Below are 26,844 nucleotides of genomic sequence, written 5' to 3'. Positions count from 1 at the left end.
AGCCAAGATTTATATGGCAGCAAAATGATGCCCTTTGTCTTGCTTTCTGACAATTTCACTGTCCTTGTTGTTGTCAGTGGATACTGAGTTCATGGCTTCAGTAATCTCTGGACAATGACTCGTTCCCAAATTTTAATGTGTACTTCTAAGCCCAGCACTAATTGTAAGCACAGTTTAAACTACTTTCCCCTTGATGGACAAGAGAAGAGAGATGTAAAACATTCCAGTACCTAAAAGGGGCTTACAAGAAAGCTGGACAGGGGCTTTTCTCATATGCCTGGAGTGACAGAACAAGTGGTAATGGTTTTCAACTAAAACAAGGTAGATTTAGATTAGATATTAGGAAGAAATTCTTCAAGAGAGTTGTGAAGCACTGGAAGAACTTGCCCAGAGAAGCTGTGAATATGCCATCTCTGGAAGTGTTCAAGATCAGGCCGGACATGGCTTTGAGAAACCTGGTCTTCTGTAAGGTGTGCCTGCTCATTGCAGGGAGGATGGAACTGAATGATCTTCAAGGTTGCTTCCAACCCAAACAGATGTGAAAGAGATTGTATGAATGTTAGCATTCTTTTATATCAGGTATAAAAAATAATCTTAAACATGAAGTATTGGAAAACGCCTCCTAACGTCAGTCTTACTAGTTTAACAAAGAGTACACTAACTGCAAGTTTATTACGGCCTGCTTGTACTAATGTGGAACAAAATATGTATAAAGAAAGGATCCTTAAAACTAGCAGACAAAAGAATGGTGCCCAAAAGCTGTAGCTTGACAAATGCAACACAGAAAAAGGCAAATTTCAAATACACAGATAAAAAAGCAAGGATTGCAAGGATTCATCCTTACAATCAAGATATATATGCCCAACACTTCAAGTACTTTTCTCTGCTTTGAATCAGGCACCACTGAAGTTACACAGGACAGTAGTTCCTTTCAGCAATTAAAAAAATATAAAGTTTCTAAAACAGTGACTCATGGAAATGTACCTGGGATGACCCTAAACATAAAGGATTCTGGTAACATTGAATAAATGTTAACCCTGCCAAATAATTCATAGTTTCTCCTAATTCCACAGCAGACTCTTGTATCCTCAGAAGGCAGGTTAATTTATCACTACTCCACAGTTTATTTGGCACGGAGATGAATAAGAATTATATCTTAGATATCCTGCTCAACGGAGCCACAAAAATGAACTATTTTAGTTTTCGTTCATGATACTTTAACCTTTCCTTAACCTCAGCTAGCTAGCTTGCAATTTCTTTCTAGCTCATTAAATATTATTTTTACTTGAATTTGTTAAAAATTAGCTAACTGTACAGACAGGACTTTAATTAATGCATTTAAGTCCAAAATGACTACCCCTTTTTCCCAAAAGTAATAAATCTAGAACCTGTGCCTCTGTAATCAAAAGTTATTCATGTCTCTGATCCTAATTCTACCGGACACTTCCACAGAGTAGGTTCTAGATGGCCACCTTGAAAAAGGATCAAAATGTTAAATCACACTCCACATACACTTAGAATGTAAATTTAACTGAACAGTAAATTCTTCTAGCCTAGTCTATATGCTTAAGTACCAGGCCTTAAAATTAAACTTCTGCCATATTCTCAGTGGTGCACTTTGCAGCAAGCATTTGCAATCATTTTGCCTTCCAGCAAGAAATATAGCATGTAGCTATCAAATAGGGATAATTAAAGTAAACATAAACCACATAATTGCAGCTTTCTTCACCACTTAGACTTTAGATCTGAAATACATCATGTCAAGTTGATTACTTGTCACACAGCAATAATGGCTCATTTGATGCATTTATACTAATAATCCTCTGGCTTCTTGTCTGATGTCACAGATTAATTATGTCCAACAATTAAAGCATAAAATAAAGGGAAAGGCATAGAAATAAAAATGGAAAAATAAATGCAGCAAAGTTACAAAATATAAAGTTTATGATTACTGAATAAGTAGTGGATAAACACAGAATATGAGAGTGAGTGGCTTTTCGAAAAAAGAGCAAAAATGAGAGGTTGAAATCTGAAAGGTCACGGAAGATGCCACCAACAAGATCATAGTGAGGTACCAGTGAGGGGAGCAAAAAAGCATGAAGAACAAAAATATGGCATCTGATCTTATTCCAGCAAAGACAGACCCACTTGTGAGAGAAAATGTTGATGGAACAATTGTATACACCTAATTCCTTTGGAGACCTGACTTTGAACCAAGGAGTCTTCAGGAAGGAGGTTCACACCAGTTTAGTAGGACAGCAACATGTTTCAAGATATCTTCTACTGAAGGAAGAACTAAGTGTTGAGAAAACCTTACCACAACGATGAAAAAAAAAAAAAATAAAAACATCATTCACCCTCAAAGAACAAGACACAGAATTTTTGACATCAAAACAACATTATTGTGACAACAGAAGAACTTTATCAGTAAGCATTACTGCAAGTCAAAACACAGGATGTTCCATTGCTTGCTGAATGAAAAAACCCATGAAAGAGTTAAACAGAGAACAGGGAGGTTGTGCTGATTAGTGAAGCCAATCTACTCTTTTCTGACTGAATGCTAGAGCTAGCATGATGAAGAATATGGAATTATCTAGGATAAAGAAAACCAGAGAAAAGAGACAAGATATGCTATATTTGTAAACAGTAAGATGTTAATTTGACTCAGATATCATAAAAATATACTAAAAGGTATTCCTTTTTCTCCCCCCATCCCCTAAACCCTAGAAAAGAAGCTTTTCTGTTTGTGCCAGGACCAAGGTCTGGGCTAATAGTGCAAGTTAGATCTAGGAAAACTTCCAGGTTTAAAAAAAAATCTAGATAGAATAAGGTTTGCAGGATACAACAGGAATGAATAAACTACTGAATCTTTGAACATGAAGTTGAAAACAAAAGGATTAAAAAGTGAATGGGATTCCATTTGTGCTACAGGTTCCTTAGACTTTCTGTAGCAGTAAATGAATGTTGCTCATTATCACAACATCTACACTGAGGGACCATATCAAGTGAAAACGTATAGATTAATATTCAATACTACTCAACTCAGATTAACCAACTAAGCAAAGTATAGCTCATTATTAGTTTTGGTATGTCCATGAACTCAATATACTTTTCAATTCTGTGTTGCTGGACATCAAAAGGGAGGAAGGAAGACACATGCCAATGTCCCAGAAAAAACTGGAAGATTTTTAAAATGCCAAGCACCGTTATCTATTTCCTCTTAACTGTGCAATAAGAAACGGATGTTTTTCCATCTGCTGAATCCTTTACTTTCCCCTTAGGAAACTCTGTATCTTAAAGGAAATTTCAAGTCTATGAAGCACTGAATAAATGAAAAATGCATAAGGGGTACATACAAAAATAGCTGCTCCACTCAATAAGCATGACAGAAAATCACTGGCTTGTGTATGACATTTAAGAAGAAACCTGATAAATGACCTTCTCTTCTAAGTCAGTTCATGCATAGAAATATAATGGGCTAAAATAATGGAGAAACACAAATTCATGAATTATTGAAATGTTACAAATTAAGTTCACTTTCTATGAGCTAGAGAATATATATATACATATATATATTTTTGTTGTTTTGACAAAAATTTTCACATCGCCACTTCAGTATATTTATAAGCACATAGATGGAAAATGTAGAGTGGAACAAAAAAATAAAAGCAGGCTTGATTAGTTTTAAATTTTTTGTTAGAAAGGGAAAATGGGATTTAACTACAGGCAACTGAGCATGATATTCAGCATCACTTCTCACTCTTCCTGAGAAGGATTCATCATACCAAATGCTGGATATATTTCTCACCTATATTCCTTCAAACTTGCCAAAGAAAGGAATAAGCACTTCTGTGGTCCGGTTCAACTTGTCCAGAAGCAAATATGTAAACCAGATCAAACAAATTGTGCCCTTATAAGCACCTGTTCCTCTCTCATGCTTCCAAGCAGTCTAGCTTGGATAACCACTGCAGCTGTAGAGATGCAGAGAACAGAGTTCTCCATGATAAATTAGACAAGTCTTAACACATGTAGCACTTTGCAATTTATGCCAGGCATGACCTCAGATCTCCAGAGCAGCGACTGACAGGCAGGTTTACACTGTAAATAGTATTAAGAATCTTCTACTTGCACCTCATCACAAGCAAATACAGTTTACAAAGGAGATCTCAAAAAGGAATCATAAATTATTATTTTTTTAATGTGAGTAATTAAAAAGCTAATGCAAATAATTTAAGAATTACAGTAATTATTGCCCCAGAATATGATCATCTGCTTCAGAATACATGAATGAATTGCTAAACTATTTGTTCTTCATTTGTCTTGTAAACTACGGAACAAATGTCTCAGAATGAAAATCAAGCAAATTTCATTACAAGTCCTAAAGTACTTTTTAATTTTCTTACTACACATCTTTGAAAATTTTCCATTTTTCACCTCAATCACAAACCAAAGAATCACAGAGTCAAAGAATGGGTAAGGCTGGAAAGGACCACAGGGGTCATCTGCTCATGCAGGGCCATCTCAGAGCACATGGTACAGGAGTGTGTCGTCCAGACAGTTCTTGAATATATCCAGTGCCCAATATTCAAACCCATACTTTTCTTTCTTTCCCATAATTTTTTTTTTGGAAAAGAAATGTACTCCAAAATCTGAAGTACAAAATCAAAATTTATTCAAAAGCCTAACTAACACCTGAGCAGGAGAAGTCCAACATACACCAAAGTTATTAAAAAAAAAAAGCCCAGATAAAGCTGGACTTGTTTTAGCTTTTCAGGAATTTACTTTACAACCTGAACTTTCCATATACTGCCTTTAAAATATAAGGTTTTGCAATGTTGAATACTAATATTAGACCATTCTGCTAGCCCCTATGGTTCTATTTGAAAAATGTTTTCACACATTAATGTCTCTATAAAAAAGACCAATAAGAAAAACTCTTCTAGCACTATCAAATAGACCGTAACATTTAACCATTAATAAACCACAGATATCTGGTATCCATATATTAAAATTGGGTAAAAAGAATATTTTAATATATGCACTGTTAAAAAGAACTTAAGTTACAATATGTCCATAAATTGATGTCTACACCAATGGCAACTCATAAGACATGACAATTCATAACAGCACATCAACAGAGAGGATTCATATATTAACCATGGATATATCCTGGATAACCAGGATATATTAATGCTGAAATTAAGAGATTTATTCTTCTTGCAAAGATACTCAAAGAGGTTGAAAAAATCTGATTTCACATATCTATTTCTCATGCCCAAGCATATGTCAAAAAAACCTCACAATGATCATCTCTCAATTTAAAACCACAGTACAGGATCTTCTACTTGGAAGCAACAATTATGCTCACCAGCTCCCCATATCCAAAGAAGCCCCAGATAAAACCCCAATACACAGTTGGGGAAAATTTAACTGAATTAATCAAATATTTCAATTTATTCCTTTGACAATTCATGAACAACTATTTTGTGTTAAAGCCCACTTTGATGGACCTGCTAGCAGTCCACACAAATATTTTATATCCCATCTGGAATTTTCTTAAATCGCTAATTTAACTATTCCATTTTTCTGTCATTAATATTTACTCTCTGAAATGAACAAACACTTATTAAAAACAAAAATCGGTGTATAATAACCGATACATAAGCCTCTTCTATATAAATGATTATCACTTCATCCTAAGAGTATGCATTAAGAACTATTAGCTCTTAAAACTCCTTCATGTTACCTATGAGAGCAAGTATTTTATTGGCACAAAGTCAACAAACAGTGTAAGACATCTGGTAAACATCATTTTATCTTGTGTCTAATTGTTCAGCATGAAGAACTTTTTTTCCCCAAAACAAGGTACAGTTAAAATACAGAAATATTTAGAAAACATAACTGATAAGTTCAACTGAATAATGCATTTATTCTCCTCTTGGTAAAATTACACACTAAGCTCAGACTTAATGGCAAGCAGCTCAGTAACAGCTCTGTTCATGCTCAGCTGGATCAGCCCTTCAATTAAATCTCTTTCATTTCAAGGTAATAATCAAAACAGCTGACAATTCAAGTGATATCTCCACATCCACATGCAAATGCAGTATTTCTTAATTTTCCTTTTAACAGGAAAACTGCGAGTGCAGGAACACAGCCTTAAATTAAACTATTAAAAAAATAATATTCTATACTTCTTGTGTGGATTAAAGATACTATTAATGCTTTTCTCCATTATATTTGCTGATATTTTTCAGCAGCTTTTACCAATTTACAAAAAAAAAAAATTATTTCAACTACTATCTTTAATAAATCAAACACAACTTACTCTTTAATAATGAAAGTAATGCTAGAATTCTTCTTTTCTATTTTAATCCCTTACTTCTTCATGGATTTGTTGCCACCTTTTCAAATAAACTATTTTCTCAATACTACTTTTTTTTCCCCCCATACTTCTTCCAACACATCCAGCAAGCTGATTTAATTTCAGTGTCCTTCAGCCAGAAGACATGTGGAGGCCTTTGCTAGACAGTGAGATATTTACATATTCATTCTAGTAGAAACTTATATTCTTGCTCCATCCTAAATTTTTTACCACAATTTCTACTGTGAGGCATCAGAAGTGAATATGTCTGATGCCATTTAGGATCAACACTGACTAAAGCTTTGGCAGATCTCTCAATCCCCAAGTTCTCAGCCTATTTTGAAGCTATTAATACAAGAGAATTAATTGCTTAAGCTGAACAAACCTCTCCAAACTCTCCCCTCCCAGAATCACCATGATCTCAGTACCAAGTAAGCAGGAGAGAGTAAAGTACACTCATGATGTAACAGCAGTTTATTTCAAGCAGTGGGCATAACAGAGCTGATTTGAGTAGAAAGGGTTTTTTTCTTGTTCTCCCAGACAAATTTATCTCTGGAAAGATAAAACTTACAGCTTTCTACATAACAACATTAACTGAACTTTTAAAAATTCATCCAGGATGGTCCAGTTCCTTCAGAAGCAAAGCAAAAAGTTTCGCACTTTAACAGTTAATCCCAATGTGCTGGACATACAATCCTATCCTGTAACAGGGTTGGCTAAGGACTGAACCTTGAGCATGATGCCCAGCCTTCACCTAAGCAGAAGCAGCAAGCACAGATCCAAACTATATTTAAAATTGGGGTAAATACTTTGGACATTATAAAAATTCCACACTGACGAATATTTCAAAGCACTCAGGTTATCTGACATTCAAATATCACAAATACCAAGGCAGTAGCCACACAAAATTGCACCTGCATAACTTTTCTAGTGCTTTCCAAATCCCGTGGCGACTCTTGTACTATTCCTTCTATTTCTGTGTGTTCCGAATTTCTAACTTAGCTCACCACAGTGATGTTTAAGTCCTATTTCTGCCTAGCTAGCTAGACATCCAGCTCCCACCTGCTTTCACCATCCACCAAATCCACTCTCCAGCTTTAGACTGGACTTCTAACACAAGCTTAGCTCACCCCTCCACTCAGCACACCAGGTGTTCATCTAAGTTTGTAAAACAATGGTTTATGACAGGATTTATGAAGTATGGTGGGATCTTCCAGCTTGCTACACCATATACAGTGAAATTCAAGCAAAGATGAAGAGATGTTTGTCTCTTGCAAATGAAATAGAAAAAAGCAGAGGAAGCAGAACATGGAAATCTAAAAATGCAAAAGATTCTTGTTATCATTCTCCTGCAAAGCTCAGTGTCCAAGATGAGTGAGCAAATAAGTAATGAAAAGCCCTAAGCAACACAGATGGCTTTTGGGTGTGTTACATCCCGAGTCATTTGTCAAATCCTTATTTAAAACAAGCCTTATCAGATCAGAAAAAATGACAAGACAAAAAAAAAAAAAAAAAAAAAGACTCTTGGGTCTGTTTCTTCCATAAAAAGTTTCTCATATGCTCCAACAATAAAACAGTGACATCATTTTTGAGTAATACAAAAGCCCCAAGAATTAGTAACAAATGATTTTTCATGTCTTCTCTTAAAAAGCTAATGTGTTACTAGCAACACAGCTGAAGTTTCTCAAAGAATTATTTTCAAGAAAGCAGATTCCCTTTAATCAGAGAATGACCTCTGAATGGTCCAGACATTACAACATACTCCGTCATTGATATCAAAACCATTTAATTTCTAAAATTCAATTTAAAAGGTTTTGGATCTTTACTTTCTATTAAAGAAACACTTTCTGAATCATTTTAGGAACTATGTTCTGCAGTTAGACAAAAGTGCAGCTAAGTGAAAAGTGATGCTATTTAAATTAATTCTGTTTAAAACCAGTGCTTCAACAAAAAATGATAAACAGAAGATTAATGTAAGCACGGGAGCTTACACAATTGTTGGTGAAAAACTATTACAGCTGCTTCATGCATACAAGTTGCAGAAACTACTTGGGTAAAACCTGAAATGCCATTAGGATAATACAAAACATCATACAACAGCCTGGCAAATATCAAATTTAAGAGCAAACTTTTAATGTTACTTTTTTGTGCCTTGCAGCAACCAATTTAATATCCTCAAATATCCCAGTAACACCCATCACACTTCAGCAGCTCCATTTTAGAGATTCGTATCACAGCTAAGTTGTAATGGCATGTACTAATTATACAATTCTACTATACTTATTTTTTCAAAGACATCTAAGCACTCTGTTACATCTTTATATATATATATATATATATATATAGCTATATCTTTTGTATATATGTACCTTTACATATATATATAGATAATTTCCTCTCTTTTTCTTTCTTTTCTTGGAGATTGTTTCCCAGTTTTCCCTTTTCAGACTACCCAGACATTACAAAGGTTAATGATAAAATTAAGAAAAAACCCTATGGCTGAATAGTACTAAGTCATTTATAATTTTCCCAAGTCAATCAGGGAAATGTGCCTTTAAGCCTGTTCACCACTAGCTCTTCTCATCAGACATATACATGAAATTATCTTTCACCAATAAATCCTTGAAGCCTTTGGGTGTAAGCAACAGTTTGGATTGACAAGATTTTTAGCTTTTCAAATCCATTGTGATATCACTACCAGGGCAGGTGATAAGGGGCACATAAATGGCAACAGAGAGTGAGCAGAAATCAAGGGGCTCATGACAGCAAGGTGTGGTTAGGACTGGATATCTTACTTATGACCTTCTAGTGTCCTGGAGAGACACTAAGAAGTGCTTTGAACCTTGAAGCTTTTTGATCTAGACGTCTCTCGAGAGCTACTCATCTATCCTTAATCTTAAAATCTTAATGTCTGCATCACTTCAAATAGAACGCAGGCTATATCATGCTTCAGGACATATGCACTTCATCATTCAAGAAAAATTTGAGTTTTATTTTTGTTTTTTTTAATTTCACAAAGCAGATATATTTTCAGAGCAGCAAGTTATTAGATTGATGATATTTCCCTTTGCTTACTGCAGTAATTAAATTGCATTGACATTAAACTGTTTTTCTCAACAGGCTTGACCTTAAGAAAGTCTCACTGGATGTAAGTTTTCTTTGACAACAATCCTTAGGTATCATCCAGCACATAGCTACTGCATTAATCAAGAGAATGGAGACAATAAACCGAATATCTCCTTTCATCAATACTTTCCCCTAAAACACAAGGTTTAGCCTTTTTTTGATTATTTATCAGTTCTGATTGTTTTTAAGGTATTAACAGCTCATTTCAATACAAATGGTCAAGTCAAGAAGCCAGCTTTGTACTAGAAACAATTTATTTACAATTTCTTTGACAAAAGCTTGCTATGTTATTGAGCACTTTGGCTCTGAGCTGTAAAGGCAAAGCTGAACTTCCCCCACTGTTCATTATCTTCAGTATTGATTCCTAAATGAGACCACACTCACCATTCAATGTCAGCTCTGCTGACTCCTACTAGTAGATCTCAACCAGCTGTGTGTGAGAAAGCAGGGACACAGTAGGAGGGATGGGAAGATTAGGGGACAAGCAAGAAAAACAACAAGAAATGAAGGTAGAGATGCAAAACTACTTTGGAGCATTATCATCTAAAATAAGTGGCACTTCATGAACTCCGTGACCAGGCATCCATGTTTGCCAATGCTACTTTATGGATACAGACCCGGCACACTTTTAGGCTTAATCCTCAGATCAATAAATCAGAGAAATTATTTCTCCATGACAAGCATGTACTGAAGATCACAGAAAAATGCTGACAAATCCCAGCAATAAGTGTCTCATTTAAAAAATTTTGTTTGAAAAAGGTTTACTTTCCAGTTGGCAGCTTTAGGCTATTACTGGCAAAAGATATTGTTGTCAAATAACTGATCACACCTACTAAAACAAATGTGGTTAAAATACAAATACAACATTAGTTTCACTTGTTCGTGAAAGTCAAAAGGTAGTGAAGTATTGAAACAAAATTTCAGGTTTGCTAGCCTCTGGAAGAATAAACAACAAAACATGTATTTAAATAAGTAGATCCCAACAAAATGTAATAGCAAATTTTTTAATGCATGTTCTTTCTGCACATACTTACAGGTTGAGCAGACTAATAGTGCTCTTGCCACAAGCTCACTGAGTAACTTCCACTTCTGCCTCACTCTGGAAGTGACAACTGGAATGAGAATCTCTGCAGGGACGTAGAACTGAATTGAATATGTCACAAAAATCCCAAAGGAGTACAGAATTTTTACAGACTGATACAACCTGTTGAAAACATTTACAGACATGTAAGTATGTAAGTTGCAAATTCTTCATAAAAAATTAGCTTGGTAATTTTTTAAAAAATTCTTGGTAATCGGCCCTAAGGATATATATATATATATGTATGAAAAAATATTTTTCCCCAGAAAACATGAATATAATATTTTAACTGCCTAAAAAATTGCAGAAGATAAGCCAACTAGAGTAAATCTTGCAATAAAGTCCAGACATACTTACCACTGTTACTTGTGGCTGAGCAAATAAATGACAAAGAGCTATCGATGCCTCTAAGTTTTAAATTTAGAAATACTTTTAATTTGTGCTGCATTAACTACAAGTATCTTTTGTTGCTTGCAGCAAACTGACAGTAATTATGAGTCTCTCTGTAGTATTTTCTTTCTATGGACACTATAAAAATTTTGGGTAAGGGCTTGGTTCATTTATCATGGGGTGTTGTTTGTTCACAACAGGGAAAGGGAATATTTCTCAGAAACAACCTGTTTTAACAGAAGATGATGCCAAGCAGACCAGGCACTGAAAACTTTGGTTTTTGCTTCAGTCTTTAAAAAGATGTTCAACTGAAGCAAAGCCAACATGCCTAAGTAAGAAAATAAAAAACAGCAGTAAGAGTAGGGAAAGAACAAATAGGATCTTGATCTCTGTATCTCTCAAAGCCTGGCAGGGGTCACTTAAAGCATTCTCTCTTTGAGTATCATAGTCTGTATCTGCATTAGTAAATAAAATCCAGCCAGTACTGCTTTTGGCCCCTTATCCTGTGGTCAAATGGTACAGCATGGTAAAAATTGTATCTGTACAGCTCATCTCTTTTCCACCATGATGGAATTTTTTTTCTATCTTTTTTCTATGATTCTATGATTTTTTCTCTATTCTATGATTCTATGATATGAAGAAGAAAATAAAAGTAAGCTTCAACTAAAAATACATTTTGACAAATAGGTCTTAAATTATCTGTATCAAAGGTTTGGCCATCACTGTACACAACTCAGGGAATCTCCAAAGGCACAATCAAGTGCACAGAAAAACTATTACATCAATTTACAGGTTGACATAATGGTGTACTTAGTTTAGAAGCTGCTGCTTTTGTGACGTGCATCTTTTTGGCTGCTGAGCAGCTTTTAGAAATTTAGATGGAACAAGAGCTCTGCAAGACTGTCCTTATTCCAGAAGTTTAGATAGATTTTAGTAGGTTAAATTTTAGCTGACCAGATACCCAGAATTCACCTCTACTCCTCAGGCTTCTGACTACCCCAAGCCTTTACAAAAGTAATTTCTAAAATATATTCAAAAACATGATTCAAAACTTTAAACACACAGTTGTTCAATGTAAGCATCTCCATTACACTATTTTTCTACAGCTCTATGAGGATTAAAACTTTCCAAATTTAAAAAAAAAATAAGTTGTATTACTGAGGTGATTTTACTAGTAATTTAATACTACATTCAGAAAAAGATGAGTCCTTAGGCTACCTTTCAATAAAAATCTCAGTCATTCATCTGTATTAAACCTCTTTTCAATTCTACATTTTGGATTTCATTATACCCATTTTAAGGGTAGAAACATTGGCAAGTAGTGCAACAAAACTTGTAGAACAACACAGCTAGACCAAACAGAGCAATAACTATGTGAAGCTTTCACTTGAACTAGTCCCATGTGAAGTTTTGTCAAACTTCAATACACTAATGTTTGTGCAGTCATTAACCTTTGGGATTCACAGTAAGGGAACTGTTGCACGAAGACTGTCACTTATATCTTAACAAAAAACTGATGGTGGAAAGAACCCTCATATTCAGCCTCAAGAAGACAAGAACACAAAAGAGAACAAAGAAGCAATTTTTTTTTACAATGAGGGTAGTGAAGCTGTGGATGCCCCATCCCTGGAAGTGTTCGTGGCCAGGTTGGATGGAGCTTGGAGCAACCTGGTCTTGTGAAAGATTTCTGTTTTCATGGCACGGGACCAAAACAGGCGATCTTTAAATGTCCTCTCCAACCCAAACCACTTTACCAATCTGTGAGACCCAAACCAAGGACACTACCAAGCACTAAAGCAAATTTTCTATCATCTACATCTGCAAATACTGGACTACTCTTTAAGTCCATTTTCAACACAGTCTAAGTAATATATTATGCTGAATGACAATTTGTACTTCCAAACACCATCTAAAATAGAACAGCACTAAGTCATTTATCCAAAAGCACCAATCTAGCAGGATTTTTTTAGGAATATAAGCAGTCCTCTACTTAAATTAAACCTGAGAACCTAACCAGTCTAGGGCCTGTGTATGCCTACCAGTCAATTCATCCGTGAGGACATCAAATAAAATTCAGAAAGCAGCAGAATTTTAATTTAATTTTCTTTATCAGGAAAGGATTATTTTTAAGACAGGGGCTGTCCAGCTGGAATTAAACATATAAGCCAAGTCTCACTGCTTAGATACATTCCAGGCTCTTTTGCCTGTCTTCTTATAAAAAAATTCTCTTCTTGCAACTTCTCTAGTTCAAACTGGCAACCTACTGGCTTTTTATGTGAGGACCAAATAGCAAAATACTGTCCTACAGTTCACTGGAAATTTGTTTTGCTAGCCCAGTTAATTGCAACCATTTGTCCCTCGGTACTGTATCAGGTAGACCCACAGTCCTGCACAGCAACAGCATCATACATCACAATCCCTGAGCGCACCACTGAGCTGCTTCTCCTAATTTTGTTTGGTGCTCTGGGGTACTCTCCAGAGTAAGACAAAAACAGATGACTTTGTTAACTGTGGATATGTGCCTTGACTAGCTTTGAGGTTATTACACTAATAATGCCAATTTTCAAACCTATAGAGCACCATTTTCCATCTCTTTTATTATCTGTTTCCTTGCATTAGGCCTGCAAAACCTTCAGGACAAATATCATCATCATCATCATCACATCTGCACTGTAGCCAAGAGCTATTTGAAACTCCTATGTGAACAGCTCTGTTAGACAGCAGGGATGCAGAATAAAGTTCATTCTGTTGCTTGCATGAGCACAATAAAAAGCAACAGTGAGTAGCAACCTTAGCTTATTGCACATTCCTCTCACTCCTTGTTTTTTAAAAGCACCTCTCTTAAGGCACAAATAAACCCAAAGCTACCATTTAAAACAAGCTTTTCACTAATCTTATAAATAACAAGGACTGCCACATTATATTAGAAATAGAAGTATTTTTCCTTTCAGCTGCATCACATAGATTAGATACAGTAAACATTTTCATATTTCTGGTTTGGTTCTTATTTTTATATCAGAGAATCACAGACTGGTTTGGGTTGAAAGGAACCTCAAAGATCATCCAGTTCCAGCCCTCCTGCCATGGCTATTACCTTTCACTAGATCAGGTTACTCAGAACCCCATTCAGCCTGGTCTTTAACACTTCCAGGGAAGAGAAGTCCTCTCTGGGAAACCTGTTCCAGTGCCTCACTACAAAGAATTTTTTGTTAATTTCTAATCTAAACCTGCCTTCCTCTAACTTAAGGGCATTCCTTCTTGTCCTATCACTACATTCCCTTGAGAAAAGTCCCCCTCCAGCTTTCTTGTAAGCCCTCTTTAGGTACTAGAAGGTGCTGGAAAGTCTTGCCAATGCCTTCTCCTGGCTGAAAATCCCTCAGCTTGCTCAGCCTGTCACAGGAGAGGTGCTCCAGCCCTCTGATCACCTTAGGTTGTCCTCTGAACTTGTTCCAACAGGTCAATATCCTTCTTATGTTGGGGGTTCCAGAGCTGGACACAGCACTGCAGTGGGGTCTCAGCAGAGCAGAGCAGAGCAGAGCAGAATCCCCTCCCTGGCCCTGCTGCCCACGCTGCTCTGGATGCAGCCCAGGACACATTTGGCTTTCTGGGCTGGGAGTGCACATAGCTGGGTCATGATGAGCTTTTCATCCACCCACAGCCCCAAGACTTTCTCCCCAGAGCTGTTCTCAATCCACTCTCTGCTCAGCCTCTACTTGTGCTTGGGATTGCCCCACCTTGCACTTGGACTTACTAAATTTGTGATGTATATACAATGAACAGATATAAATACGTATGATGAGCAATATCCCCAAAAATTGGGGAGGGGAAGGGAGAAGGGAAGGGAGAAGGGGTAGGGATCCCATAAAATGAAAAAACATTAAGGTCCAAATCTCAGTTCATAAAACAGGAGTATAAAAACAAAGTAAGCAAACAAGCAGTAGGAAATTAATGAAAATTCTAGCAATGAAAAAAACATTCATCCTTCAAGATGCATTTTTTATACTTTCCTGTAATAAACATTGGAATCAGTCTGGCAATTAAACAAAACTTCTTAAGAATATTAAAAATGCATGGTTCACATTGACTCCAAGGAATGAAAATTTAGAGAGTGAAAAAGTAACACTTAAAAATTAAGAACATTCTTTACACATGTTCTCTTCTTTTTCATAGAATAAAAAAGTCAGCATTCAGTTCATCAAAGCAGGGGTTTTTTCCCATAATTTGAGATTTCACTACTTCAATAAGCTACAACAGACATTGAACAAGCAGATGCAAGTATATGACCTGTAAGACATTATTTGATCAGAATAAAAACATTAAAATATTTTTCCATTTTAGCACTTTTTTACTGCTGATATACGTAATTTTGGGCCTATCAGACAAAAATACTAAAAAAAATATATTAGAGTATAGTTGAGAGTATATCCACCCACAGACAGATACAAAACTAACAATACAGCAGCTGAAATCATCTTCAGCGCATCTTCAGCTTGTGATATGTGCAGCCCTCATAGCTGCACATAAAAAAAAAAAGAAAGCTAAATAAAATCTAAATAAAAATTGTAGTATCCTTGAGACACTGGCAAACATAAGTTTATTTCTCCTGACAGAAAGTCATCATATACACTATCCATCGACTTGCACTTGAACTACAAACCTATTCATCTTTGATGTCTTCTATTCCATTTGTTCATCTGCTAAACTCAGTGATTACACTAAAACAGGGCACTATATTACCAGGACATCCAAGGTAAAAGTAGATCATTTCAGAACTGCATGACAGCTTGTGGCAAACTGCATATTCCCTCCTTCAACAGTCCTGGAACTAGCTCCTTCTAGAGATGGAATGATTTATAATATCACTGATCAGTCTCCATATGCAAGTCCTTTTACTGTGGCAGAAATTACTGGCTAGGGCCACAGCTTTTGCAGATATATTAAAAGTCTGAACACCCTGATGGCAATGAGGCATGGAACAACCTTTGCAACATTTCTGCCTTCTAGGTTACTGCATTTAAATCACAGAGGCACTTACCACTTGTCCTGGGGCAGGTTTAAAGTTATGCTGCCTTTGACTTCATCCCCAAAGCGCAGATACCCTAGGGTGGCCAGTGAGATGTACAATGCCATGACTATTCCCATCCCAATGTTCAGTGCCTGGGGGAAACGTGTGCTGTCCTTCATCCTGTTTTCCAATGGCAGTACCTGGAAATACAGGGAGAATCCATCACATCTTACGTTCTCAGAGTAAAACTACTTGTCTCCCCTCTTTCAATGCCAACTTCCAAAATTCAGGTGATTTTATAAATAAGTAAGATTATTCTACAATAATGTTTTACTGCTTGGATGGTCACAATGTTTTATGTACCCAATAGAAATACTTGGTTATTGAAAAGCACATATTTTGGCTGGAAAAAAAACATCAGTGTGGAAATATAAAGCAATATTTATAGGTTAGAAAAACTGTCAAGAGAAACTTGTAGTGTCCAGATGAAAATACATAAGCAATGAGAGTAACTGAGAGTCCCATGCTCTTTTTCATCTCTCTGACAGAAACAGGGCAAGCCAAACTAAGGACTGCTTTTCCTAAACATAGTGCTTTGAGCCTCACACAGTCAAGCCATCTCACTGGGCCTACCATCACTTCAAAGTGAAGACACAAGCTTTGCAACCATTACTGCATGAAGTTTGCTGGAGACTGCCTTTTACTTGTACTCTACAGCATTCAGAAAAATACATTCAGTAAGTTCCAACTTCAGTTTTTAGACACTCAGACAAAATTTCCAGGCAAGGCAGTAAAACCAAGTGACAAGCTCACATACTGCTCTTCCCACCTTCAATTTCACTAGCAAAACAGATCCTTTTACATCATTAAAACACCAGCTGAAGATACATGGATACTCCTAGACAAGCACACTTTCCCCACCTCTTTCAGGAAAACCATACAGTCATCTCAAATACTCAATATGGGATATAGCCCAAGATTAAGACACCTAATACTGTATGTCTACATCGAAGTGAAACATCTAAGCTTCTACTGATGCCTTAAGATTTTAGCTTTTATATTTTTCACGTATTAGTAATCCTGCAATTCTTTAGTTGATAACTCTAAACTCTGTATAGAGTATTAGCTACTGTTTTCCCATTTTGGTCAGACAAAACAATTCCTCTCTAGGCCTGAGAATCAAGGACACCTCATTGTCTCAGCCTGGAGAGATGTAAACAAAAGTGAGTTGGGGGGAGCAAACTTGGGGAAAAAATTACTTCATTACCTGAAGCTGTAATTGGAAGATTAACCCCCAGTATGCAAATGGACCAAACTTATAAAAGTATGGAAACTCATGACCCATTTTTGGGTGTAGCTTTGGGTAGGGGACTTCATCTGCTCTAAATGTACCTGAAGGCTCTTCAACAAATACAACTGTGTTTTATTCTCTAAACTTTGTCTGGCCTCTGTTTTTAGGTAGTCCCAAAAAGGTATTACTGTAATCAAGTTAGGAAATTAAGATCTAGGCAATTCAGACAGTGGAATAAAGTTCACAGTTCAGCTTATCTTTCAGTAGACATGCAGGTTGTTTGATGAACAGTATGGCACTGTTAATTAAAGAAGCTTGTCATCAGTTAGCACTTATGTCATATCTAATAAAGACAAACAGTCTCAGTGCAATAGGGTTGCCTTGGAAAAGCTACTGTTCATCATATAAAATTGCTTTTTAATTGACTGAATATTTACTATGTAAGTAATACAAGCTATGAAAAAACGCAGATTTCATCCTCTGATTAACTAACAAATTGATATATCTGAATTGCTGGCATATTATTTTCTATAGGGTAATTACTCCTTTCCTCCTAGTCACTCACTGACATTTATTTCCTGACTTGTAGTAGCATATCACCATTGCCAATCTATCCCACATGGCCCTATTTCTCCTATATCTAAAATCCCAAAATAGTAATTTTACACTTGGGAATCAAGATGTGCCTCAAAAAGTGCACATTTAGAGAAATTTTTATTCCTATTCAATTAAAATGCATTATACATGTTATTTATGTATTTCAGAGCCTCCACTGCTGATACTGTTCCTCCAGAAAAGAACCTGAGCTTGGACTGTAACTTGATCTGGTGGGGAATGCAAAATTTAAACAAAGGAGAGTTTCAAAAATTAAATCAATTTTTAAATGAGTGTTGAGCAGCAGGAAGAATACAAAAAGAGATATGGTCTGTAACAGACTTTGACCAGGATATCTACCTTTTTAATCTTTTCACATTTTACCAAAGTTCTTTTTACAAGCAGACAAGATTATCATAGAATTGTCCATCTAAAAATTAGTTCATAAATAAAGGAAAGGACTAGTGGCACATACTGTGTTCAATGTGCTTGAGTCTAACGAAAGTATTGAAATTTTCTTTTTAAATTTCTAACTATACTTAAATTTTTTATCTTTAGCATTTAAACCCAACCAGATTAGCATTCAAACCCAGAAGACCCATGTTTCTCCAAGAAAACAAAAACATTAAAAAAAATAAAAACAATTTAAAACCATTACAGGGCAATGCTCTTAAGCATACACACTCTGCTTTTCAACTATCACTAAACCAAGTTTACTCATTAAATGCAATATCATTTCCTGTATACTTATGAGTAAATCAGAATAAAATACACCCATTTAAACTCATGTTCTCATATCATCATCCTCTCTTTAACGTTACAACTTTCATTTTTGCTGAGTTTAAGGAAATGAGACACTAAAAGAAATACAGGATAATAAGACTGTTGGTGAGAGACCCATTAACATACATAGATCTTGAAATTACATTTAAAAACTCTAATTCCTCTCGGTTTATCCTTGAGTTAGCATCAGGACTACATGTGCCTCCAAGGCTGAACAAATGAGAATGATAATGTAGCCTTTCCTGCATCACTCAGTCCAGGTGAGAGCGTCCCTTCCCAGCTCAGCATGGGCCTTCCCAGGTTCAAGTACCCTCTCTGAGCAGCAGTAGCAACAGCAATCTCAAGACAGTTGTCATTGCAGGAGATGCTTCCCTCAGTAAAACTGATCCCCAAAGAAATTATTCAAAGAACTCGAGCCAGATTTTATAGAGCATCCAGTATCACCTGCTGCAGACAAACTAAAAAGTTCTGTAACTCATGGGATTAACATGATGCGAAGTAACAACCAATCACATGCATATTACACAAACACCCAGCTCCCTAAGCTCTTGAAGCTCATCAGGATCCAAAAGATCAGTGGAGTTTTCACAAGGAGACAGAGGCTGCTGGAAGATATGATGTGAGCCAGTGCTTGTTCTGACACAGAGTCACTGGCAGGCAGCTACTGGATAGATCTTCACCGTAAAATTTCTTTCCAGTCCCTGCACGCTTCCTCTTGCAATGACTTCAGAAAAGCTAACGTTTCATCTGAATGCAAGAGACAAAGTTCTTTTCACAAATGCTTCTTAGTTCTGGTTTTATTGCTTCCTTTCTGGAACCAGGAGGTGAGACGTGTCAAGATTCAGTTTCAAAGATATGTTTTCTAACCTTTTTATTTAATGACTCTCTTCTGTGCTTCTGATATCCATGCTGTGCTTCCTTCGAGCTCTTTCTCCTTCACTTCACGCTGGTCCCTGTCAAAACCCTAAACACCTATGAAATCAGATATTTTAGACGAAGCTTTTTCTTTTCATAATTTTGCAATTTCCATCCTTTTTTTTTTCCTCCTCACTGAATAAACTCACTATCATTTTTCTCTGTCACCTGCTACACACTACGTGTTTTTCCTATAATTTTTGAGACATTTGCACACATTATACTCCTTGAAACTTAATACTAGGTTTTTTTAGTTACAATCAACCTTTGGTTTCTTAAAATTGCAAAACAAGCGCAGTACATCTTGCTTTCATCCACCAAATAAATTCAAAAGTACCCATAATTAACTGGCAAAGAATTATAACTGGATGTTTGAAATAACCTGGCTAATCTGATATCATCCATTATGCAAAGTGCTTTCCCCTTCATTTCAAGCTGCCTGAAGTAGGTATAAACATTCCCAGTAATACCATTGCCTTCTCATCCCTTGTCTTGAATACGCTACTACGTTCACAGTCTTCCTGTAAATAAGCTGCAGGGGACTACCTAATTTTAATCAGAAATCTGTACTGTACTTTTCCTGTAACTGCACCAAAAAAAACCCCAAAAAAACCTAAACGACAACAAGAAAATTCAACCTGCAGGTAGTCAGATAAACTTTTATTTCATTTTCATAGCCACTGAAAACTAATCTTGTAATGGACAGCTTAAGAGCAGACATGCTTAATGCTTAAATACATATAGTCATCTTTCCATTTCTCAGGAAATCACACTAAAATGGACATCCTTTATCCCCTGCACTTTTAAAGTAAGTATTTCAGGTAGATAGCTATATAGAAGTTTTGACTAGCTTAAGCTAGAGACAACTCAAGAATTTTGGAAAATTAAAACAAATATATTTATTAATTTACTCAGGAGGAAAAAACCCATCTCTAATCATGCCCTACAGCAGCAAAATAAAGCTCTGTTCAGTCAAAGCAAACAAGCTGGTATCAAAGGTATTCAAGATATGTAAACTTAAATTCTACTACCTGACCTCCAAAAACAAAATATTAAATCCTCAGCTAACCAATGCAGCACAGGCCTGGCCCATTCCTTCTTGTTTGCAGAAGGTACCAATGAATGGTGGATTTACAACCACACAGCCTACAGGGGGACTGTCTGCAGAAAAAAGTATAGTTTCATCAAGTAAAAGAATAATAACAACATACATCATTATTGTACTGCCATGTTTGCTTGCCTGTCCCAGTGCATCTCCTCTTGCACTGCACAGAAAAAGGCCCATGCAATATTTTGAACAACAGGCTTCTATTCCATCACTTTTAGATACTTTATTAAAGCTCACTCTCTTTAGTAAGCTAGAGAACATCACTATTTGGAACACGTACCATAAACAATCCAATTTTCCTTAACAGATACCTTAAGACTGCAAGCAAAAGGGCAGCTACTATTACCCAAGGAAAAACGTAAGCCAAATGGTCACAGTACATCATTTTTTATAGTAAAAGTTTTATATGAAATAAATAAATCCAGAAGACAAGTTCTTACTAAAGAACACACTACCTTCTGAAATCTGCTGAGCAATTCCAATCACTCCAAAAACCAATCTCCTCAGATTCCAGTAAAGCCCCTTTCCACTTGTTTCACCAAGAAAAAGAATTACGCACCTACACAAAAAAACAAACCCAATCTACCTCCCTATTCTGATGGCCTTGATTTAACAATGCTTGAAGGAATTGTGTAAATCTTATTTAGCTTGCCATCCAAACTTGCATTTCCTCCAGGAGTTCTTTTTTCTTTTGTAATGTTCAAGTTTATTTATCACATCATTATTACATTTATTCAATCTTTAGCTTGCTCTGAAATTTAACAGAAGTTCTGCAGGTTTGTGTATTGTCAAGTCCTATGTGACTTTGTGAACATAATCAAAAAAATTTCTCTCTGATGCAAACTGAAAATGATAAAGTAGCTTTTTAGTTCAGTCACCAATATTTTTAAGTGTTTTTAAATATTTGTCCTGTCAAAATCACTGAAGTGTTATATTCTTTTCTGGCCTTTACAATAATATGCAATTTTATCCAGCAAAAGATATATGTTAATAGAAAATTATGTTCATAATTTATCAGACAGTTCCAGACCCCAGTCACTTGGACTGCAGCCTACAGACTATACAGTACTGTGGTCTAATATGTTCTGTGTAAGTTATGCTACTCTCAAAATTTCTACAGGGAAAGTGATAAAACAAAAAATTACTTAGAAATGCAAGTGTTGCTGGAGGGTATATTTCAATCTATTGCAATAATACATAAAGATGTACTATATGATTGTGTATTTCTGGAGTCTTTCTGGCTCAGGAGGTAAAAATGAAATTTCCCAAAGCTGCAATGGCATTTAAATATTTATTCCAGCCAACGACCAAACCCATGCTGAATTTAAGTCCCCTCAAAATAAGTTATAATGATTACTAAGTTCTCACCTATCCATACCTGCTTCTTTGTAGGCAAGAGACAAAAAATTTATAAACCTCAATCTGTTTCAATGCAAGTGGTTTAAAATAAAATGTCTTCCCAAAAGGTCTTTTGTCTTCTATCTGAAATGCTCCTCCACCCATACGTTGTTTTAGCTTCTAAAGGGACACACAGCGAAGTATACACATAGTGCAAGGACCTGCATGGGGCTGTGCAAATTCTATTACCTCAGAAGTGAAAAAATAAATTACAATGGTTTCCACTGAGGATTAATGAGTATCACAGGAAATGGGATTTAGGATCTACAAAATTTTATAACTCTAAATATAGAAATGTCTCTGCCCTGGGATAAGAGCCTTGAAAATACAGCCATGTACAGTCCTGGATCAACAGTTAAAAAACAATAGGACCCCAACACAGAAAATGTTTCACATGTCACATTTTACATGGCCATCACTGAAAGAAGTAACCACCCAATTCTGAAAAAAAAACCCCAATCAATCCAAATAGAAGGAAGACACTAACAATTTTGCTTTTCTTGAAACAGTTCCACACACTTCAGCTTGCCTTGAGGGTACACCACCTTGGCAGTTGCACTACTTATCACCTTTCCCATGAAGCACTCGCACAGCTCAAGCATAAGTCAAATACACAAAGTTGAAGAACACACACCACATCACTTCTGCTGTAATCTTCTCATTCCAAATGCCTTCACCATTACAACATTTTTCCTTTCCACCTCTCCCATTTCCTTTAGGATTCTTTCTTCTGCTGCTCCTGGCAATTCAGTATCATTTTTCTGTGGAGGCCAGTGGGCCAACAGGGAGAGTCCACAGCACCCCCCTGGAAGGAAAACCCCTAAGGCAGTAACCCCCTCTTTGTTAGGGTGAGGAAAAAGCTTCTCCCAGCATGTCTTTTTGTTACATGCAGATTCAATGCATCCCATTGTCCCTTCCCCCTCACTCCACCCCTGTGCCCTCATCTCATTGGCCCTGATGTTATACCCCACCCCCTGCTTTTGTTATATAACCCCATATCCTCTGACTATCTGGGGCTCTCTCACTCACTTGAGCTCTCTCCCCTCCACCGAGAGAATGAGAGTCTCCTTGTCTCTGGACCCCTTCACAGCAGAAGCTCAATAAAGACTCTCTGTGGAGCCCCATATGAGGACTCCATCCTTCCTTCTGCACCGCCCAAATGTCAAACAGCTGAAATCACGCGCAGGAGTGCGGATGTGCCTGTGCCCACAGGACGTCCTTTTACGGATGCTTCTCCAGGCAGGTCACAGCACTCTGACCAACCGCCAACCATGACATTTTTCAACCAAGATGTTTATTAGGGAGCCATTCCTGATGCCTGCAGAAGTGCTCAGCAGTATTTTATTAGGGCTGTCAACTCTGGGACAACATGTATTAACAAAAAATTTTAAGTTTAGGAAAGGTATTCTTCAGTGAACATTCAAGAACATTACTGAGTTAAAAATTCCTTTGACAAACTTATGGGTCTATTAATACCTAGTATTTTCAGCCATACGATAAAACAACATTTTTTCCCAGCTTTTGTCTCCATCATCCTTGATTCAATAAATGCAAATTATTTATGATTTACAATAGATTTAAATTAGAAAATAAATATGTTGGTAATATATTTAATAGGTAAACTAGAATTTAAACTTAATTTATTTTTACATAAGGACACAACCATGTACACACACTGCAATGCTACCTTCATCGATGAAAAGCCTGCACAGAGCCTATTATAGATGGTAAAGTTAAGATGCTGCTGATTAAATGACAGACATGAAAGTCTAAAACCAAAGATGCAAGTATTTATTCTAGCTAGCTGCTCTCTCCAGGAAGTTATTAAAATTTCTGCATCTTCAGGGTACATTCAAAATCTTTCTCACATCATGAAGACTTACACTTAAATATTACTTAGATAATTCCATACACTGCAGTTAAGTACTTACTCAGAACATAACAGAAAGGAAATCTTATCCAACCATCACAACTAAGTTCAAAAATGCTGCAGTTTAGAAGACTTACAGAACGATGGGTCAGGGGGACAAAAAATCTGGCTCCAAAAAAAGCAAAATAAACTGGATAAATATTCCTGCCCAAAATTATTTAGCTATGCTTATAAATTATACCTAATATCAGCATAAATCATATGTGCATCGCTCTGCCTCTACTGCACGTATAATTCAGGAAGACGAGTCTTCCATATAAGACAGGGTCACATCTAAAAGGAAAATGAGCTTCTGTACCTCACTGAAGTTGTGTCTCAGACCCCAAAACCTACCTGCCATAAGCTGGCAAGGCAGAGCACAACAGCTTGGCTCTCAGCCACTCTTGCTCTTTGCCCCCTTCTCCAAATTTACCAACAACATAATGATTAAGAAAAGTTCCAGGCCAGTAAGCAGTAAACTTAAAATATTTGTTTTAAAATGTTTGTTCTTCCATGCATGTTTATCTTAGGTTTTCTAAAGAAAAAGAAACATTTGAATTTTGCAAGCATGCGTGTGGGATACTACCTGAAAGAAAGTTATCCTAGGAGGCCTTTTTGTGTTATTAAGAATTGCCTTTAAAATAAGAAGTAATAAAAGTACAATATGTGCAAACAAACGGTTCTCCAGGGTGAAAGCAAGTTTCTCCATTCTCAGGAAGTGCAAATTACTGGTAAGGAATATTTAACTTGATGAAGAGGTGGTATCAACTTGTCTGATACTTTATCAACATTCATCTGAATTGGGCAGATGTTTATTTTTTACAGTTTCTGATACAACATCTTTTTATCTGCTTTATCTAGCAACATCCTCTCTTTCTAACACATTTGCTCATAATTGTTTCCTAATTTTGCACAGTAGCTACAGCACTTCTTGGTAACGCAACATCTAAAGTTTACCATGTACATTTAGTAGTAGGTTATCTCCTCAGCCATCAAATCTAGTCAGCTACACTTGCTTGTCCAAATATTAAAACATCCTCAGAAAACTCCCACCTTTTGTATTTTGAGGATACAAGCCTTTGCATCATCCCAAAAGAACACCTATAGAATTGATATACCTTGGTCCAAAGGGCTGATGCCACAAGTAGATTTAGATGATGTCATGTTACCTGTTAAATGTCTGCTTCTGACAAATACAGTCTGGTCTTAAGGACAAGGGAATCACGCCATTGGGTTTCTTTTTTTTTTTTTTTTTTTAAGGACAATACTAATCTGTCAAAAGAGTTTTTGACAATGAGAGGCTTTTATCTCAAAGCCACAGGCCTAACAAGCTCATCTGCATTACTTTCAAAATCCAAATAATGACATTTTAAAATGATAATCCACTTAGTTTTCTCTTTTTAAATCTTCTGGAATTGGTTAGCTGCTGCCTAATGTGATTCCAGAGCCTGTCTTCTGGTATACAAATACCACCCTATCTTCAGCTGCAAAGCTGTGATATCCAAGTTCAAAAGCAGTTTGAATAGACATCTTCAAGTAATAGGCCAAAATATAAGAAGTCTTATTTTCCAAACCTAAAATTAATGTTGGAAAGTAATGTTTTTCTCTTCACTAAGCTAATCTGTCTGCAGGACTCAACAGGAGGGAAAAAATTCATACTCAGTTTTAAAAGCTGTAGTTAACTTAGCATATTTATATGTAATGGAGAAGGAAAATTATATTTCTTGTTTAAATGTTATGATTCTATTGCTTGCTTCTTCCTCCTGAAGCTTAAGCTTATTATAAAATATCACTTCCACATTTGGATCTGGTTTTTTATATCTAGAACAAGAAACACAATCAGACTTTTGACTCAAAATATTCATTAAATGTAACTGGTATTACATAAGCACAACATTATGCAAAGCTATTACCTGCACATGGCAATGCTACAGACAGAGCCAAGCCTGAAGGCGTTGGTTTACACCCTCCTAAAAAGGGCATTCAAGACTCTTACTTCATTTTGGGCAAACTTAGTCTGAAGTTACTTTTAATTCAGTAACAAAATCTCACATCAATTTTAAAACCAGGCCTACTCACCTTTGGAACATGAAAGAGCCACTCAAATGTGGTTCTTAAAAAATAATGCTTTCACAGAAGATGTAACAAAATAATGTTGCATCTTCTGTGAAAGACATCTTCACTCTAGTACATCACCCACAGCTCCTGTATTCAAGTAGTAGCATTGGTATTCTCTTCTGTTCTGTGGACTGAGCACCAGCCCCATGATTTGCCAGGCAGCATCATCTGGCATAGCCAGAGAGAACCAAACTACTGAGGGAAAGCAGCAGCTGCAGAATCTCCCAGCCCTGTACACAGTCCTGTATTCAAAAAGGTTCAATGAGGGCTGAATATACATTTTCTTCGCTTCCAAATCAACATTCTGCCCACTGAGCCAGAATCCTCACTTGAAAGCTTAAACAAAACCAAATATCTGACATGGTTTGTTGAATCCACTTAAGACTACTGCATCTCTGTTGCCACTGCTGTTTCACAAACCGAACTGATGTCACTAGTCAGTAGGATTTTTACAAGGTCACCCTGATGATCTCAAAACCTAAACTTACAAGTGTTGAAATCCCAAAGCAACTCTCAACACTATGAATGGTAACCATGAAACTGACAGTACTGAGCTCTCAGCTGCTGTTTGGTAACTCAGGGTCATTGGGTGCCCCTGCTGCCATCTTCTCCTGGTCTCACACAGTAATGATCCCCACCCAGCCATCAAGATAGCCACTATTTGCAGCAGCAACCTGAGACCAATCTGCAGTAACCCCATTTTTACAGACATCTCTAAGAGGCAGCAACTAAATGAATAGCACAAGCAACTGACTGCAGCACTTC

General features: G+C 36.5%; 1 protein-coding gene across 4 annotated transcripts in view; it reads right to left on the bottom strand.

The window, feature by feature from the left end:
• SLC36A4 (solute carrier family 36 member 4) overlaps positions 1 to 26,844 on the bottom strand; it is an 86,658-nt gene that overhangs the window by 35,146 nt on the left and 24,668 nt on the right. For all 4 annotated transcript variants that reach the window (XM_058829400.1, XM_058829401.1, XM_058829399.1 and 1 more), the window contains 2 exons: positions 15,994 to 16,163; positions 10,522 to 10,691 (listed from right to left, as the gene is read on the bottom strand). In XM_058829400.1, the coding sequence (XP_058685383.1) occupies positions 10,522 to 10,691; positions 15,994 to 16,163 (340 nt within the window). The remainder of the gene's footprint in view (positions 1 to 10,521; positions 10,692 to 15,993; positions 16,164 to 26,844) is intronic.

The sequence above is a fragment of the Poecile atricapillus genome, chromosome 1, assembly GCF_030490865.1.
Source record: "Poecile atricapillus isolate bPoeAtr1 chromosome 1, bPoeAtr1.hap1, whole genome shotgun sequence".
Lineage (NCBI taxonomy): Eukaryota > Metazoa > Chordata > Aves > Passeriformes > Paridae > Poecile > Poecile atricapillus.
This window is presented reverse-complemented; position numbering and strand designations above follow the sequence as displayed.